Source organism: Dendrobium catenatum, unplaced genomic scaffold, assembly GCF_001605985.2.
Source record: "Dendrobium catenatum unplaced genomic scaffold, ASM160598v2 fragScaff_scaffold_963, whole genome shotgun sequence".
Classification (NCBI taxonomy): domain Eukaryota; kingdom Viridiplantae; phylum Streptophyta; class Magnoliopsida; order Asparagales; family Orchidaceae; genus Dendrobium; species Dendrobium catenatum.
In genome coordinates, this window is record NW_021319425.1 from 336,701 (window position 1) to 355,978 (window position 19,278).

Genomic DNA, 19,278 nt, shown 5'->3' on the forward strand with positions numbered 1-19,278 from the left:
TGTTCTTCATCTCTTCCTGAAGCCTTAGGCCTGCTAAGCGTTTGATTGTTCCTCGTCGCTCCGTGCTGCTTTGGCTTTGAGTGTAGCAGGTATTGAAAGTCCCTAAAGAAGCTTCTTCGCCTCCTTCGGCGACGTTGTTCCTGTCAGATCGGAAGTTATCACGGGAACTCGAGCTCCTCAAAGCAACTTTCTTTTTCCCCTTTCACTTACTTCTTTGGTTAAATGCCGTAAATCTTCCTTTTTATTTCTTTTCAAGATATGGGTAAAATAGGCTTTGAGATGCTAAAATTATCTAATTAACCTTTTGATTTAATAAAATTACCCACCCTCAACCACACGTGGTTCTGCTACTGCTTATGTGGTATTTATGTAAATATTATTTTGATGAATTTGTTGAGTAATTTTCACGTGGGAGCGGAGGGAAGGGAAGGAGAGGATAGAAAGTGGGGGCCACACGTGTGAGAATGACCGTGAAAAATCGGTAATTTGGTTGGCTGAAGGAGGAGAAGGCGGGGGCCCACGTTGCTGCTTTGAATTGGAATCCGATGGGGCGCCAAAAGGATGCTACGTCGTGGCAGTAGGATCCACGGCTTTAAAAAAGAGTCCTCCGATGGACGGCCGTGATTGCATTTTTTTGTAGATTATATGCTCTTCCAAATATACCGTTGCATCTATGCTGGAACTCGTCCTCATTTTCCTTGATTTAACCCGGCTGTAAGAAATATTCAAATTAAACCGTTTGAATCATCGCGATAGTTCTAGAACCTCGCTCACGGTCTTGGTCTTGAGCTTTAAGCTATCACTTTTGAGGTATTGGGTTGGTTCCTTAAAAAAAGTACGACCAAGTTTTTATATGCAAAATTTTTTTGTAAAAAATAATTACTCAATAAAGAAATTTCATAAACTTTTTTTTTATTAATTCCATAAAATCAATATAGACAAAAAACAAACATTACTAAGAGATTATTTAGTTGGCTGAAAAAAGAGTACAATATAAAAGAATGCAATGCATTTGAAAGACTTTAGAGTTATTTGGATGTGCGTAAGATAAATGTAGATTTTTACTTTTTTAGCTCAAATTAAATTGGATGCAATGTAAAGTTTAAAATGATGGTTGTTAGTGGCGACCGAGGACGACCACCATTTTCCAGTTATGGTCGGCGGTGGCAATTAGCAATTTAAAAAGTATTATTGGCTCAATGCTCATGATCAAAGGAGAAGATTTTTTTCATGTTAAGAATTTTTATCAAGCTTTTAAAAATTTTTAAAAAAATCTCTTAAATTGGTGAAAAATATTGATAAACATAGTAACCATGGTAGAGTCACCATCCTGTATTGCAACGTAGTTGTAGGAACAACTCATTAAGGTACATCAACACTCATTAACAATTGTCATTATCATCACCCATCATTAGTCATGGATCGATGTTGGTTTTTATAATCACGTGATGTTTTTCAATAAGGTACATCAACACTCATCTCCATTGTCGCTGGTCTGGTCTCACCCACCATCACCCAACTTCCAACAGTCATTCTTCATCAATTAATTAGTATTCGAAGCTTGTCAAACAACCAACATTCGAGAACCATATTTTCGATGATCACCAATTATATCAAGAGAATGACCAATTAGATCACTCATTACTGCCCAACTTTTGATGTTCATTAGAATTAACTATCAACATTCGACAACCATGCTATTGATTACCTAATCTCCGATCATATCTACATAATAATCAAGCTAATCGTCCATTATTGTCCAACTTTTGACATTAATTATTATTAATATTCAACTTATTCAAGCCAATAAGTAAAATATGATGACCACCAACAACTAATATTTTATGTCTTCCTTTCCGGTCACTTAGTCATTCCTTCTATGAGGATAACGACCAAGTAGACCACTCATCTCTATTCAACGTTTAATGTCGACCTTTATATGATGTATGTAAATGATTTATTGCTTGATGTCCATCTTGATTCTCTCCTAATTTCCTCTTTAACTAAAATAAACTACTTTAAGAAGCTGCAAGAAAGCTGTCCCAAACAAAGTTTAAATTTTTATTTGTGACAATTTTCTTTTTGTTTTCAAAAGAACATTTTTTTAGTACAAAAATTTCTAGCTCATAAGTTTTTTTTACTAAAAAATTGTTTTAAAAAATAACAAAAAAGTTGTCCCAAATAGAACCTAAGACTAATGTTAGGTCACTAGAGACTATTTGGACATTTTACCGATCTACATGGAATATAATAATTAATTCAAATGCAACTAACTTATAAACATAATTAAATAACATAAACAGATTATTGATTCATTAACAACACTTAGATGTGATACGTCATTAAAAATTGTCTTGATTGAGCACGAATCTCGAGGCATATTCAAGTTGAAAACTTTTCAAATTAAATTTGGGATCATTTGAATTCCAATTTCAGCAAACTTATAGTCAAATTGAACATCTCATAGGGACGAACCAAATAACACCAAAATTGGTCCAACCCAAGCCCAAATGGGTCTGAATCGGGGGCCCGAACCACATTTGGAAGGGGTAAAGTATTATTTGGATACTGAAATTATATCCAAATATGGCATGCTTATAGTCAAATCGAGTGTCTCGACGAGATGAATCCAACAAGCCCAATATCTCTGAATTCTGACACTGTTAAGGCACTTAAACAGTTGAAAAACTCTCTAGATCGGGGGAATATACGAGCCATCCGATGGAATACTCTGAACCTGCCCCGGATCTTCTTTAGATTTACGGGGTGTGTCACTCATGAAAATCTATAAATAGACCCCCACTCTCTACATGAAGAGGACCTTTGTCTTGAGATTTAAGAGAGCTCTGAAGCTTCAAGCCTTCGTCGGAACATCGCCCAGCCACCGACTACCGCCAGACTTCTACCGGGCCACCGACCGCCGCAGGACTTCAGCCCGATCTTCGTCGGACCACAGACCGGCCGCCGACCATCACCGGACCACCGCCCGACCGCCGTTGGACTTCAGCTCGACATTTGTCGGACCACCGCCCGACCGCTGACTATCATCAAACCATTGCCAGGCCTCCGACCGCCGCCGGACTTCAGCCCGGCCGCCGACCATCGCCAGACTTCAGCCCGACCTTCGTTGGATAACCTTTGGCCGTCGACCATCTCTGGACTTTAGCCCGACCTTTTGTCGGACCACCGCTAGGCCACTGACCATCGCCGGATCCCCGCCTGACCGTCGTTCACCGCTAGACCTTCGTCGGATCTTTCCTTGTCGTCCAAACTTCTGCACAAAAGCCGTCGGATTTTCGTTCGACCATCTTTGGACCTTTGACTAACTCTTCAAATTACTATAATCTGACCACCTCTAAATCGAGGGACAGGTCAACCCTTGTAATTCACTCAAGTTTAGTGGAACCTTTTCACCTGGGCCCCTGTGGTTTTTCCCTCTTCTGATTTTCCACGTAAAAAAGATCGGATGTTTTGCTTCTCTCTTTCTGCTTGAGTGTTGGATCTTCGTACAACGCTAAGTCGCTTAACTTTATTTTTCTCCACCGTCGCGAATATTCCTGGACGCAACAAGATGAATTAAAAAAATAATAAGGGGAATCCTTATGGGAGTATGACTGATTAGCTCTACTAAGTTATTAGATTAATTTTGGATGATTAAGATTTAATATTCACATTTCAAAAGTCACTGTGTTTTTTATTAGATTTAATCTCAAATATTAAAAATAGGGAAAACAATTGAATTGGTCCCCTTATTTTTTATGAATGATCAAAATAATCTCTCAAAATATAAAAATACTAATTTGATTCATTAATTCTAAAGGATCCAATTAATTATTCAGTGTGATCATTTAATTTTCTATTTAAAAATCAAGTTATTGAAGTAGGAATTTAAATAGTAAAAAATTAATTTAATCATTTTTAAATATTAGAATGGCCATCTTGATGCTTATCTCATTTAAAATAAACCCAACGTTAAAATTTGGTAATTGTATGCTTGAAATTAGGACTGTCAAAATTGAATCACTGGTCAGAATTGGGTCCAACTCTGAACTGATCTAACACAAGTTTCTTGACCTGAATCCGACCCACTTCAGACCCGGGTCAGCCCGACACGACCCACCAACCTGGGTCAACGACGGCGACGACGCGGTGCTACCAACAACCTCGAGCTGAGGGTGGCAGGCATACAACAGACGGCACGTGGACAACACTCGAACTACATACAATTGAGCTAACGTGATGCAATGAGACGAGACTTGATGTGGACGACTGAGCTAACCTTATGTTGGTTTTCAGATCAATTTTGGGTTAGCGGGTTGTCCCAGACCTGACCCGTTTTTTCAAATGAGTTGAATCATGGAACCCGAACCTGACCTGTTTGCAAAACGGGTTGATTCTAACCCAAAATCTTTCAGTTGAATTCGGGTCAGGTTAAATAGTGATCATATTAAGTTGAGATTTTCAGCAGGTAAAATTTGTGAGCGGCTAAATAAATGACTTCATATCTATTTAACATTGAGAATAATTGTTTAATTATGATCGAAAAGGAAAACCGCTGAGCATTGTTCAAATTTAACAAAAAATTTGTGACACTCTTATTAACGTTTTGTTTGGAATGATTTTTTTGTTGCTTCTTAAAGCAGCTTTCTAGTACAAAAATTAAAATTTTTGTACTAAAAAGTTATTTTAAGAAGCAGAAAGAAAGTCGTCCCAAACGAAGCCTAAATTTCTTCACAACTTCATTAAAAATTTTAAATCTTATTTTTAAATAATTATTATTTATTAATAATTAGTTACAAATTATATTACATAAATAAATTCAGTATTATTTAAATTTATTCTAAAAAATCATGATCCAAATTTGTCTTATTAGAAACTGTTGGTTGTGGCCTTGTGGGCTCCAGAATTGGACAAATATATTTTTAATTAATTTTATGAAGATGGCATATTAGGCCATGATTTCCTTAATAATTTTAAATGACTGATTAGTTGACTTTTAAATAAATAATATATGACTAATGCCTCTGGGATTTGTAAGCTTACTGTTTGCAGCCACCTGCGCTCACGTGACAACTCCCGTTAATTATTTTACCGTACTATATTCAAGCAGGAAACAATTTGTTTGATTAAAAAACTTTTTTTGTCCACCTCATTTAAATTATTATTTTTAGATTGTGTTGTGTGCCACAAGAATGCAGCTGGCCGCATTTTTTAATTAACCGTACCATATCGGTTAATTAATGGATGGGTCGGATTCTAATTGAATCTAAAATTATTTCAACTCAAATACAATCAATTTAAATCTGATATATTTAATAAATAGGTTCTTATTCACTAGAAAGTTTAGGATATATGATAAAAAATAAAAAGATTATATCTATAAGTAAACAAGTTAAAGAAAAATTATTAAACAGATCATTTTCGATTCAAAATCCGGGTTGTGAGTCAACACGAACTATTTGTTAAACGGGTCAATCCGAATCCTAATTTTTCGAGTCATATTCGAGTAGGGTTATTTATTGATATCCTAATATTTTAAACACCAATCTATATAACATAAAAATATTTTAAAAAATTTATCTTATGCATTCAAAATTTATAACTGTTGCGGCTAGAATATATGCGTAGATAGAGTTATAATTATACATTTTAGCGTTGCACGGATATCCAACTCACACACAGAGAACACAATATTTTTTTACGTGGAAAACCCGGGAAAGGAAAAAAACCATGGGGCCTAGCCCAGTTGAAAACGATTTCACTTGAATTCGAACAAAGTATAATGGTCTGACTTGTCCATGAAGATGACCAGATTACAATTGTCGGCTGAAAGTTTCGTAAAAGTCCAATATCACTCCAACATCAGGTGGTGGTCCAACAACACTCTGGTGTCAGGCGGTGGTCCAACAGTGGCACTTCAGCGTCAGGGGGCACTCCGGCTTCGAGTGGCACTTCGACATCTTTTGATGGTATGGTGGTGATTCGACATAACTCAGGCGTCCCTTAGTGGTGTGGCAGAACTCCAGCGTCCCTTGGTGGTCTGGTTGTGGTGCGGCAGAACTCTGACGATGGTGCGGCGGAACTCCGATAGTGGTTGAAGAGGAGTTAGACGGCTGGAGCTTTCTTCATTCTCTTCCTTCTTCTAAAGCCCGTTTGTGAGTCAACACGAACTATTAAATAGATCATTTTTTATTCAAAAGCCAATTTGTGAGTCAACACGAACTATTTGTTAAACGGGTCAATCTGAATACTAAATTTTCAAGTCATATTCGAGTAGGATTATTTATTGATATCCTAATAGTTTTAATACCAATCTATATAACATACAAATATTTAAAAATTTTATCTTATGCATTCAAAATTTATAATTGTTGCGGCTAAAATATACACAGTGATAAAGTTATAATTCTACATTTTAGCGTTGCACGAATATCAAACTCACACATAGAGAATATAATATTTTTTACGTAGAAAACTCGGGAAAGGAAAAAAACCATGGGGCCTAGCTCAGTTGAAAATGATTCCACTATAATTTGAGCAAAGTATAATGGTTTGACTTGTCCATGAAGACGACCATATTACAATTGTCGGTTGAAAGTTTCGTAAAAGTCCAGTGTCACTCCAACGTCAGGTGGTGGTCTAGCAGCACTCCGGTGTTAGGAGGTGGTCCGACAGTGGCACTTTAGCGTCAAGGGACACTTCGGCTTCAGGTGGCACTTCGACGTCCTTTGATGGTTTTGTGGTGATTTGATAGAACTCAGGCGTCCCTTGGTGGTTCGGAGGTGGTGTGGCAGAACTCTAGCATCCCTTGGTGGTCTGGTTGTGGTGCGGCAGAACTCCGGTGATGGTGCGGCGGAACTCCGATGGTGGTTGAAGAGGAGCTAGGGCTGGAGCTTTCTTCCTTCTCTTCTTTCTTCTCTCTTGGCTTCCCCCAGCCCTTTAAAGAGGAAATGGGATTTTATTTATAGAATTCTTGAGTGGCATGGCTTGTAAATAAGTGAAAGATCAAGAGTAAATTGAGAGTGGTTAGGATTGACGGCCAATCTTGATTCCTACGATCATGTATCATTCAATAGACATTTGATTGTATTAATGATATCATAATTTGATGATCTTGGGCTTGTTGGATTTGTCTCATCGAGCCGCTCGATTTGACTATAAGTATGTCACGATTGAAGACCATTTTGTAACCCAAATTGTGGTTTGTTTCTTCCAAAAGTGCTTTGAGTCTTTGATTTGGACTCATTTGGGCTCGGATTGGATCGATTTTGGTATCGTTGGGTTTGTGTTTCCAAGACGCTCAGTTCGACTGTAAGTTTGGAGAAATCAGAGTTTGGATGGTTTCAATTTTAATTTTTGAAGCTTCAAACTTGATTTTGCCTCAAGATTCGTGCCTGATCAAGATAATTTGTTGAAGATGTATCAATAATACAACAATAAAAATTAATTTTGAAATGAAAGAAAAAGATTAGAATATAACTCAACTTTTGATTAATTTTTTAATTATAATATTTTAACTCGACTTTTTTTATTTAGAATTATTAAGAAAATATCTACTCGTAGAGTTTTTCGCATGAATGCTACTCCATGAATATTGTTATTGATGCCTACCTTCATAAAATAAATTTTGTAACACTTCTTTAAATATTCAATTCCATTACTATTTGCGTCAGCACTGCACACCTGCCACTAATAGCTTTGCTATTTAACGTCTCATTTATTCACAGCCCTCTAATCGTTTCTTTTTTAACACCTAGTAATAATGGCTTTATATTCATGCATAAAAGCATCCTTGCAAGTTGCAATGTACAAAATATACAATTGATGTTACTATTTTCTGTCAAATATTATTTTTCTGTCTATTTTTTCTATATGGTTAGGGTTCAGATGAGTCGAGTCGAGCTAGAGTCAGGGGGTGTTCGAGTCAAGCTCAATTGTCAAATATCGAGCTCGTCCCACTATAAATGAACTCGAGCTGGCTCGCGAGCCTCGACGGGATTTTTAGATATTATTGATTATTTTAAATATTTAAATATTTTAAACATTTATTATTATTTTTTAATATTTAAATTTAAAAATAAGAAAACATTATTTTCAAAATATTAATAATTATTCGAGCAGGCTCACGAGCCGAGCCTCATCAAGCTCGAACTCAAGCTCGTTTACTAAACGATCGAGCTTGAGCCTCATCAAGCTCGAATTAGACTTGTGAGCTCGATAAGCTCGGCTCGCAAGCCCATAAATAAGTCAAACTCAAGCCAACTTGACACACTTACACCCATATATGATATTCACATACATCATAAGTAATCAAGTTCTCAACGTTCAAGTTCACCATCCGGCGTCGATTCATTAGCAGCAACTAGTCTTCATAAATTCTTTCGCCCAAATTCCTTTCAAACTTAAGAGCCTAATAATTAAGGTATTAAATGGACAAATGCACCGGACGAATAACTCGAACTTTGCTCGATTAATATTCTTTTAAGTTTGTTCAAATTAATAATTGAAAAAATAGATTTTAGAATGATAATGTATAAATATATTTAGTTGTTTGTGTTGGGCAATATATATCTAAAAAAAATAAGAACGGTTGTATGCCACAACATTCATGACAATATAAAGTTTAACATCTTGTTTGGTTTCACAATGTGTGAAACTAACTTTTTTGTTAAATGAAATTATGACTTGCAAGGTTATAGAAGTTTTGGGTGGCAATTGAGGGTTGTAGAAGCTTTGCTTGATCACAATGACCAAGTTCACTAAAGGAAGCTTTAACTAAGAGTTTCTGGATCAATACATGTAATTTTATTATCAATGCTTCATTGTGTATGTATCTTTACACACTAAAAAGGGTGGATATGAGGGAGGGGAAGCTAGGGATCTTTTTAGCACTCATTGGAGAATAAGAGAGATCATTAGTCATGCGTTAATTTTATCCATATGTAGGTATATTTATAGGAAGATAGGAACTAAATTTTGATTATTATTATTATTATTATTATTGTAATTATCAGTGATAGAAGCTAGCAAGGCAATTAGGGCCTATCCATTGAGGATAAGACGTGTCATTGGCCTCTTTCAAGGTTAAGAGTGGCATGAGTAACGAGTTATGGGTAATGGGATATTTTGATGCTATCGACAATGGCTTTACCCAACATCTGAGTTGGTGCCAATTTGTATGCTGACTTGGCAAACCCCAAGGAGGGTGGAAAAGCCATGTAGAAGTTTTAGATTGGGTTGATTTAGGCTTATTAGGAACTAAGTTTGTGTTTGGCTTAAGTTTTTTCAAGACATCTAATCCACCTGGGTTAGCCCAAGTATGTTGGGTCACCTAGGAGGACTAATTAGGGTCTCATAGGGGGTTATGCAAGTTTTCAGAGGTTTGGATTAGGCTTAATTGGGTTTAGTCCAAGTGAAACCAAGGAGGGCTACCTAACCTATTTTGCCATATTAGGGTTGACCATGGGTCAAGCATTAGTCTAAATATCTTTATAGTAGGTTAAGATTATTTGGACTCAATACTAAAGTTATTTGTCTTTAATTATGAATTTAAATTCAATGTGATTTGGTCAAAATTGAGTTACTATTTGACCATGATAAATGGGACTTGACAATGGGTCAAACATGAGTCAAGGTGTTCTTAGAATGAGTTAAGGCAAACTAAACTCATTGCCCAACCATTGGGTTTATATTTGGTGGTTGAACTTTATATTAGGGAATTTAAGGTAAAAGGATGACTTTGGTCAAATCCACTTTAGCTATCAATTAAATATTTGACCTAGACTCTTTGACATATAGGGCAAGTTTATAAACAAGTTACAGGTTCATAAGGTAAATGCTAGGGTTATGGGCCCTTAGGTGAGATTTAGGTTTAGGGCATTTTGATTATTTTTAGGATTTCTCTTAGGGGTTTTCCTAAGGAGTCCACCACCTATCTAGGGTGAATAGAGAGTATTATTGGGTCCTTAGCAGCTTCTAGATAAGTTAAAGGTTAACTGAACCATGGATAGTTCAATAAAACTCTAAAAGTCACCTACGAGTACTTTTAGGCTTTGGGTTTTGGGTTTAGCTTAAAGAAGACATCCTAATGACTAAGGCTAAGTACATGATAATGTTGTCAACAAGTACTAATGTTGATATGTCACTTAGTGGGTGATGTCGAGTGATGAGGTGAAGATTGTTAGTGAACAATAATATGATAGTGGTAAGTAAAGCATGTCCAATAAAAGACCAAGTGCATACCATCTAGAATTCTCAAGCATCACTTATTGTTGTCAACCAAAAACTTACAAAAAAAACTCATTAGGTCAATTTGGCTACATGTTGGTGCCTATAGGGCCTTTGAAAGACTAATATCTAGTTAATAAAGCTATGGCGAGTTTATATGCTTTGTATAACTATAAGAGCAACTTAGACGTGCTTAGTTATGTCTAGGTATATTAATTAAGTATTAGCTTATATTGATTAGGGACTGTTTCATTGGTGATTTTCTAGACTCTATTAAAGTTTGGGTTGATCAAGCTGCGATTAATAAAATCGGCATGGTGAATTACTTATCCTACAAGAATATGTTGCCTTGACTTCAAATATGGAGCTTAGAATCCGCAAATGAGAATCCAAGTCAGAAGACCTCATAATGCCAAAAGTGAGGTTAATAATCTCATATTTCAAATATAATAAACCATATTAAAAAATTCCTTATATATAACACAAGCACTCCAATATCCCCAAGCACCTTTTAAAACTACAAACCGATAAATCACTATCAAAATCATGTTAAATTGGGTATTTAGAGTGTTGTGCTCATTGCCATCTTAGAGACTATAGAAAGGACCATAAAAAACTCAACTTCGACCCCCATTAATCCTTTGCTTTATTTAATTAAAATACTCTTATAAGCTTACTCATGCTTTCTTATGGCTCATACAATATCAACAATAATTTTGAAGTGTCTATAGAGGTTGCCCCTTAATCAATTCACATCATATTTGTGACAACGAGCTAAGTGCCTAGGTCGAACCAAAGCTTAAATGATAGTAATATGTTCATTATCTTACATACGACACATGCCATTGGAATGTCAGGCGAATAAAAGTTCCATGCATGAGATTTTGCACATTTTAAAATTTTTAATAGAGACTTTATTTTATGAAATAAAATGTCATTGCGTACGGATCATTAAAATGGTTCGAGCAAGCTCATTTGCATCCAAATAAGAAATTATGCGTTGACTGTTGAGCTGAGGCCATAGAACACAATATTTTTTTACATGGAAAACCCGGGAAAGAAAAAAACCATGGGTCCTAGCCCAGTTGAAAACGATTTCGTTAGAATTTGAACAAAGTATAATGGTCTGACTTGTCCATGAAGATGACCAGATTACAATTGTCGGCTGAAAGTTTCGTAAAAGTCTAGTATCACTCCAATGTCAGGTGGTGGTCCAATAACACTCTGGCGTCAGGCGGTTTTCAGACAGTGGCACTTCAGCGTCAGGGGGTACTCCGACTTCGAGTGGCACTTCTACATCTTTTGATGGTATGGTGGTGATTCAACATAACTCAGGCGTCCCTTAGTGGTGTGGCAGAACTCCAGCGTCCCTTGGTGGTCTAGTTGTGGTGCAACAGAACTCTGGCGATGGTGCGGCAAAACTCCGATGGTGATTAAAGAGGAGTTAGACGGCTAGAGCTTCTTCCTTCTCTTCCTTCTTCTAAAGTCGGTTTGTGAGTCAACACGAACTATTAAATAGATCATTTTTTATTCAAAAGCCAGTTTGTGAGTCAACACGAACTATTTGTTAAACGGGTCAATCCGAATTCTAATTTTTCAAGTCATATTCGAGTAGGAATATTTATTGATATCCTAATAGTTTTAATACCAATCTATATAACATAAAAATATTTAAAAAATTTATCTTATGCATTCAAAATTTATAACTGTTGCGGCTAGAATATACGCATCAATAAAGTTATAATTCTACATTTTAGCGTTGCACGAATATCAAACTCACACATAGAGAACATAATATTTTTTAACGTAGAAAATTCAAGAAAGAGAAAAAAAACCATGGGGCCTAGCCCAGTTGAAAATGATTACACTATAATTTGAGCAAAGTATAATGGTATGACTTGTCCGGAGGTGGTTTAGCAGCACTCCGGTGTCAGGAGGTGGTCCGATAGTGGCACTTTAGCGTCAAGGGACACTCCAGCTTCATGCGGCACTTCGACGTCCTTTGATGGTTTTGTGGTGATTCGATAGAACTCAGGCGTCCCTTGGTGGCCCGGCGGTGGTGTGGCAGAACTTTGGCGTCCCTTGGTGGTCTGGTTGTGGTGCGGCAGAACTCCGGCAGTGGTGCGAAGGAACTCTGATGGTGGTTTAAGAGGAGTTAGGGCTGGAGCTTTCTTCCTTCTCTTCCTTCTTCTCTCTTGGATCTCCCCCAGCTGATCGGTTTCTTATCCCTGAGCACTTGACTGAGGCGTCTCCTCGGTGGCCTCTGTCGCTCACTTCGTCTTGAATCCTCGACGACTAGGTATTCTGTCCGTTTGACGTACGTCTCCTACCATTTTAACCTAAAATTTCTCATCCTCAGCTGATCGGTTTCTTATCCCTGAGCACTTGACTGAGGCGTCTCCTCGGTGGCCTCTGTCGCTCACTTCGTCTTGAATCCTCGACGACTAGGTATTCTGTCCGTTTGACGTACGTCTCCTACCATTTTAACCTATTACTCATCCAATTTCTTCCTCGTCAATATTGATTTTCCCCGGGAATTTTCAGTTGATTGTTTGGATTCCTCGAATTTTTCGTAGAGGTCAGAGGCGAAGACTTGAGGTCACGATCTTGGAGTAGGCGAGGGTGAGACGTTGGGTTTTGTTTGTGTTAACTCGTTTCTGCGCCGACGAAACCAAGATTGAGATTCTGAGAAGAGATGGGATTCATATCGGGATTGGTGATGGGGACGTTGGTGGGGATCGCATTGGTCGCTGGTTGGAGCCGCATGATGATGCGCCGCAGCACCAAGAGGATAAGTAAGGTCAGTGCAAGGCATAGTTTGTGATTTCTAGATATTCTTTTTCTTATCTTGCATTTTCTGATGCTTGGACTCTGGCAAGTTAGATTTCAATTACTGTTATTTGTCCCTAATTTACGATGACGGCGTTGGTGAGCAGATCCATCGGTTGCTATTCTTGGATAATGGATTACCGAAGTGTTTGGTTTGAATTGGAATTATTGGGCGAAATGTGTAGGCAAAGGCACTGTTCCTACTAAACTTTATATGTACTTTACCAGCTAAAACCGAATGGAAATTTGTAGTGCTTGTATACCGGCTAGCAAATTATTTTAAATATTTTTCTTCCACTTAAATTTTAACATTTTCAGTTTGAAATCTCATATGATATATGTTAAAAGTTACTTGTGTACATAACCGATGCATTTGAGTACTTTAATTTGTTATATTATATATAACACTTTTTTCTCTTATTATTCAAAGTTCTCTTCAGTTAATTCTTGCCTATTTGTTAGGTTATTGAGGTCTCCGTATGGTTTTTGTGGCATGACTTTCATGAGGAACTCAATAATTGTAGCAGCATTATCTCTTATGTTCAACTCCTAATTTTTTAAGTGCAATTAGTTCTCTCCTTCCACCACACACTTCCTAACTTCACAGTTCTATTATGTCTTCAATAACATCATCTAATGCCAGCAAGAGAGGGAGGGTATAAGGTCAATGACTAACATGAATTACACAAAATTTAACAAAAATAATAATTTAAGTAGTAAGGCTTACCTTTTTAGTTGGCTGTATATAAGAAGTTATTGATGAGTCACATCCAACAAACTCTTTGAGTAGAAGCCTCTCTTGTTGGGTCTTTGAGCAAGAAATGGTTTATTGCAAAGGTCAAAAAAAGAAAAAGGGAGGAGAAATGCCGTGCGTGAATCAACATGCCTCCTTTAGTGGTATCTCTATGTCTTCGACACTTCATGCACTCTCAATCGCTCACTCTCGTTGACTCTTCTGGTTCTTGAGTTCATCTCTATTTTTTCCAAATCTCCTGATCCCAAATCTTGAAATTTAAAGGTTTAGGGGGGTTGGCTTAGCCAACGAGTTGGTGGGAAAGTTGGAGCAGTTGAGGCCATACCCTCAAAAGTGCATTCGTTGTTGCATGCATTTTATTTCATTTTGGTGTGTGTATATGTGACTCGGGTTTATAGGGAGAATTTATTTGTTGTGCCAGTGCAAAATATATGTATACTTTTATGTACATGCATGATTCTCATGTTAATTAATTTTGATCTGCACTAATGAAAATTACATGCCGACATGTTAATCTTCTATTATTATTAAATCAGACAATCTACCTCTATCTTAGATCCATGTTAGTAGAGAGTAATGCACATTTAGTTTTAGATTTTATTTGCATGGTAGCAATTTATATTGTGAAAATATAAAACAACTTATTCTGTGTTTCTTTTACAGGCGGTTGATATTAAAATTTTGGGGTCTCTTAATAGAGATGACTTAAGAAAACTCTGCGGTGACAAGTTTCCTGAATGGATATCTTTCCCTGCATTTGAGCAGGTACATTGTAACTAGAACTCAAGTTTGCTCCATAGTTATGCACATTTGCAATTCTAGGCATGTTGTTCAAATTTAATGGTAGTTTAAACTTTTATTTATCATTTTATATATTTTTGTTTTTTTCATAGGTGCTTTAGTTGTCTCTTTTCTTTGTCAAAAGTTGTTTCTCGGGATGGATTATGGTTGTAGACCCTCAACATGCCTTCTCTTTTTCTTCTCTTGTGCTAAATGGCGAGAGAAGAATAAGGACTAGTAGCCATTGAAAAGTTTCTATCATTGATAGAGGCACCATTCATTTGAAAAATGAATCAATTATATATCCTTCAATTTATCTTGACATCTTTTGAGAATAAGATGATTAAAAATAAACTTATGTGATTCGGACTCCTACACAGAAGGTTAGAAAATATATTCGTTAAAGAAGTTGATAAAATTAATATTAGGTGCTTAGGAAGGAACACAAGTAGATCTAAAGTTAGATGGAGAGAAGCCATTCAAAATGATTTGTGAAAAATATGTTTAATACCTCAACACTCAACAAGAATGGACAAAAAATTAGAATTCATAATACTGAACCCGATTCCAAATAGTTAGGATAGGGCTAATGTTGATGGCATCGATTGCCAAAGTTGTTGGTAATGAAAATTTGAAGAAAATATGTTTAACTTTTCTCAATTTAAAGATTCTAAAAATATTCTGAATAAGATTGAAATGGCATGGGTAAATCCTTCGAACTTACCCAAAGGCTGATTTAAGTAATATAATTGGCCATTGTCTCTTGTATCCACTGATTACCTTGCATATCTAATTTTCAAGTCTCCCTGTTAGATCATCATTTAAATTTTTATGTTGGATTAATTTTCATTTTCTTACCAATAATTTCATTGTCTTCTTTTGTGCAGGTTAAGTGGCTTAATAAACAGTTGAGCAAACTATGGCCGTTTATTGCTGAAGTATGCTTTTATTCCTTCTGCAGAAATTTGCTGAAGTATATGCATTTTGTAATCTAAGCCACGTTGTAGCCCATGAATATAAATGCATCACTATTTATTTCTATAATTGATAAACATTCATCACCTGCCATTATTTTGTCATGACTTCTTCCTCATACAACATAATATGATTGATTGTAGTCGTTATTATTGGAACAAAGTCACCTCTTCCATCTCTAATCCTAAAGAAATGTTTGAACATAAGAATGAATTTCATCATCATAATTGAGCTATCAACAACGGAACTTATACTTAGCAGCGTGTGAAGATGTGCTTGATATAATTTCTTTGTGACGATCATTGGCCATGGATTTTATACTTCTGTTTAAACCTTTTAATCTTTGATTTTTCTTCAAAACTAAACAGTATGACGTTTTTTTTTTGTTATTTTGGCACCTGTGTACCTTATTCTTTAATTATATTTTATATCTCAACCTGATGGAGACATTCCTATAGATTTGTTGCATCATGAAATGTTGGTTTAGGCTTTAATGCTTGATAAAGGACTATAAAGATTAGTTTTCATATTTGGTCAGTGCGATGATATTTTCTGTTTATGTTCATTGGTCAGGCGGCCACTGCTGTTGTTAAAGATTCTGTGGAACCACTACTAGATGACTATCGCCCCCCAGGAATAACGTCATTGAGGTTCAGCAAATTTTCTCTTGGGAGCGTGCCACCCAAGATTGAAGGTTTGTTCTTTTGTCAATTTTTTAACAAGCTGATCTGCAATAATGTCAGTTGATTAATATTTCTACTTGGTATGATTAATAATGAATTGCTAGGGAATTAATAATGAGTAGACCTTACATGAGCATCAGTAGAATTCTCACTGAACATACATAATCTACTATTGTATGTTCCTACAGTATTAGTTCATCACATAGTACTAAACATCAACCAGTGTATTGATGTTTCAAAACATTCATGAGATAATAATTAACACCTTTAGTGATCGGCATGCAACTTGGTACATTGAGCAAACCAAAAAATTATATCCACTGTGATGTAGGACTACAATGCTTAAAATGGATGCGATAAGAACTTGCACAATTTTTTGAATAAAACAATTAAGATTAAAACTATTAGCAGTCAAAACGACAAAAGAAAACAAGAGAGGGGTGCCTACGTTTAGGCTAAGCCACTTGCCAAGCGCTTGAATTATCAAAACAATTTAGAATCTCGACAATAAGAAAATGTATTATCTTTCAACAAAAATTCCTAATCTAACAATAAAATTAGAAGCATCGAAAGTATGCTCGACCATACGTTTACTAAGCTTAGACAAAGGCGAAACAAGTTCCTACGTTTACTAAGCTCAGGCAGGAGGCGAGGCACGATTCCCCACGACTAGATCACCACCTACAAGATTAGTGGATTAGCAAGATAATTGAAAGGGGAAGAACCGAAGAAGTTTACTTTTGTCGAAGCCCGGAAACAAGTAGTGATAGGTTGAAGATGTTCATCGTAGCATCTCTTGAAGGTTCAAATTAGAGAGAAAGAAGTTTCTCTAGTGTTGAAGTGTTGAGCACACTAGTTGGTACTTCCCTTGAAGGCTCCTAAAAGTACAGTTCAAGCGAGAAAGCTTCCATTCGATTCAGTTTCATTGTCAGTTGCCCCCATGAAAGAATTTGATTCCTTGCTAGCACTCTGTTTCTTACCGGGCATTTTCTAGTTCTAAGAGGTTGTTTCCATCCAGCCGGTGCTAATCCCATAAGCTAGTAAGTACGCAAGCAAGAAGCACTAGCGCCTTTTCTTCTTCATGTGCACAAGCCCTTCTATGCAACCATATCCTGGAGAAACCAAGTAAGGTTGAAAGAGAGGAGCTTATCTTGAAAACTCCTAAGGGGAAGAGGGGGAGAGGTGGCCGGCCATGGGTGGGACCATAGAGGATAATTTAGTTTCAGATTTTTGAAGGAAAGGAGTGGAGGGATATCAAGCAAACGTTTCCCCAAATAATCCTTTTAGTTTGCTAAGGATTATGATGTATTTAGAAAATGGGTGGGGCGGCTAGGAGAGAGGGAAAGGGTGTTTGAAATCTTCCCAAATAGGGGTTAGCAAATAGCAAAGAAATCAAGAGGGATTAATTTTGGTTTTGGGGGGGGGGGGGGGGGGGGGTTCCTAAAAGGGGGGGGGGGGAGAGGGAGATGAGGGATTTGTTTCCAAAACTTAATATTAGATTTTGGAAAGTAATTAGGAGGTGCAAGGCTTTGGGAATTTCGGCCAAGGAGGGAGCATGATAGTTTTGAATTAATTCCAAAAGGGGAGAGGGGCTTTAGGAAATAAATCCAAACAATTAAGGAGGGAGGGGCCGGCGGCTTAATGAGATAGGGAGAGATTTTGGGGAGGGATTTGGGTTACTTAATTTGAGATTTAGGAATTAGGAAAGAAATAATTAAATCCCCTTTAATTTGAAATTCAAAAGGTGTTTAATTAAGTAACTTTCCTAAAATAGGTTTCCTAAATTAGAAAATGATTTCAAATTCAAATAAGTTTGAATTTTGAAATTAAATCTTCCCAAATTAAGAGTGGATGCTTATGGAAGGTATCAAGAGGGAATTTGAAACTTGGAGGGAGAGGGAGATGGGAGGCCGGTGGCTTGGTGGGCTCTATGGGGGATTTCGGTGGGGTGAGGGTGAGGTTAGGTTGGACGGTGGTTTGGGTGGTGGGGGTAATTTTAGGCGGCAGTGGTGGTGGGAAAAGAAGTGACCGGCGACTAAGGGTTGGAAGATCCTTGGCCGACGGCTAGGAGCTGAGAGGAGATGGATAATGGAGTAATGACGAGGAACCACGAACCCGGCCGTCTCCAAGATTGATGGGTGATCCGATTTCCCTCTCATAGGGATTTCACTCTTACACACTCTCAAGATCTCACAAAGAAATCACACGAAGAAAATTGATCATTTATTCATTAAACTTTCAAAAAGAAACATAAGGGCTATAAATAGCCTCGTACATAGGACTTAAAACAAGAAAGACGACAATGCCCTCAGGGCTTACATACGATCTCCCTTAGTAAGGGGTAAAAACGGGAAAACAACTACAACATAAATAATAAAAGATAAATAACATAATAAAAGACAAATACATGAAATAACTCAAAACTACATTGACTCGATCGTGGCCGTCGATCGATAGCCACGTCTCTGATAGACTTTCCAAGCTCTAATGTTCCCATCACACTGTTTTGTACTAGTTATAAGCTAATTCTGGTTGGTTTATAAAGGGCTTATTTACTTTGGTATTAGTTTACTTTAGTAATTAGATGAGCCCAACCAGGCCAACCCAATTCATATTCTAATTTAATGTTGGGAGGAGGCTTGAACCTATTACAATTGTGCTGCATTTGGTAAAATGTGCTGATGGCACTGATACAATTTTAATGCAAGTTAATTGTGGAGCATCGTTAGCACCTCTTTTCCACTTGGAGCATGCACATGTAAAAAAATCACTGATCCAAAAGTCATGTAAGGACCTCATTTCCTGCATTTTGTGCTCTTCATGTGGTGAAACCTCAGACAACAAGAATCTTTAATTTAGTTATTTCATGGACAAGGTTATGATAACTCTTAGACATGATGGTTATGTAGCGTGTACCATGCAACATTTAGGAAATCTAACCCTTCAACAAATATTAGACTTCTGTTTTTCTCTCCTAATCTTTGCTTCCTTTTCTTTTCATCATTTCTCTTCGCATCTTTTTCATCTTTG

The 19,278-nt window shown here is 36.9% G+C and overlaps 1 protein-coding gene across 2 annotated transcripts in view; it reads left to right on the forward strand.

Annotated features, from left to right (window-relative positions):
- Window positions 1-12,485: 12,485 nt before the first annotated feature.
- LOC110093180 (synaptotagmin-5) overlaps window positions 12,486-19,278 on the forward strand; it is a 45,994-nt gene continuing 39,201 nt past the window's right edge. The window contains exons 1-5 of one of the 2 annotated variants that reach the window (XM_020817991.2): window positions 12,486-12,526; window positions 12,804-13,027; window positions 14,474-14,575; window positions 15,478-15,528; window positions 16,139-16,259. In XM_020817991.2, the coding sequence (XP_020673650.1) occupies window positions 12,923-13,027; window positions 14,474-14,575; window positions 15,478-15,528; window positions 16,139-16,259 (379 nt within the window). In that variant the 5' untranslated portion in view covers window positions 12,486-12,526; window positions 12,804-12,922. The other variant, XM_020817990.2, reaches the window with a different exon arrangement.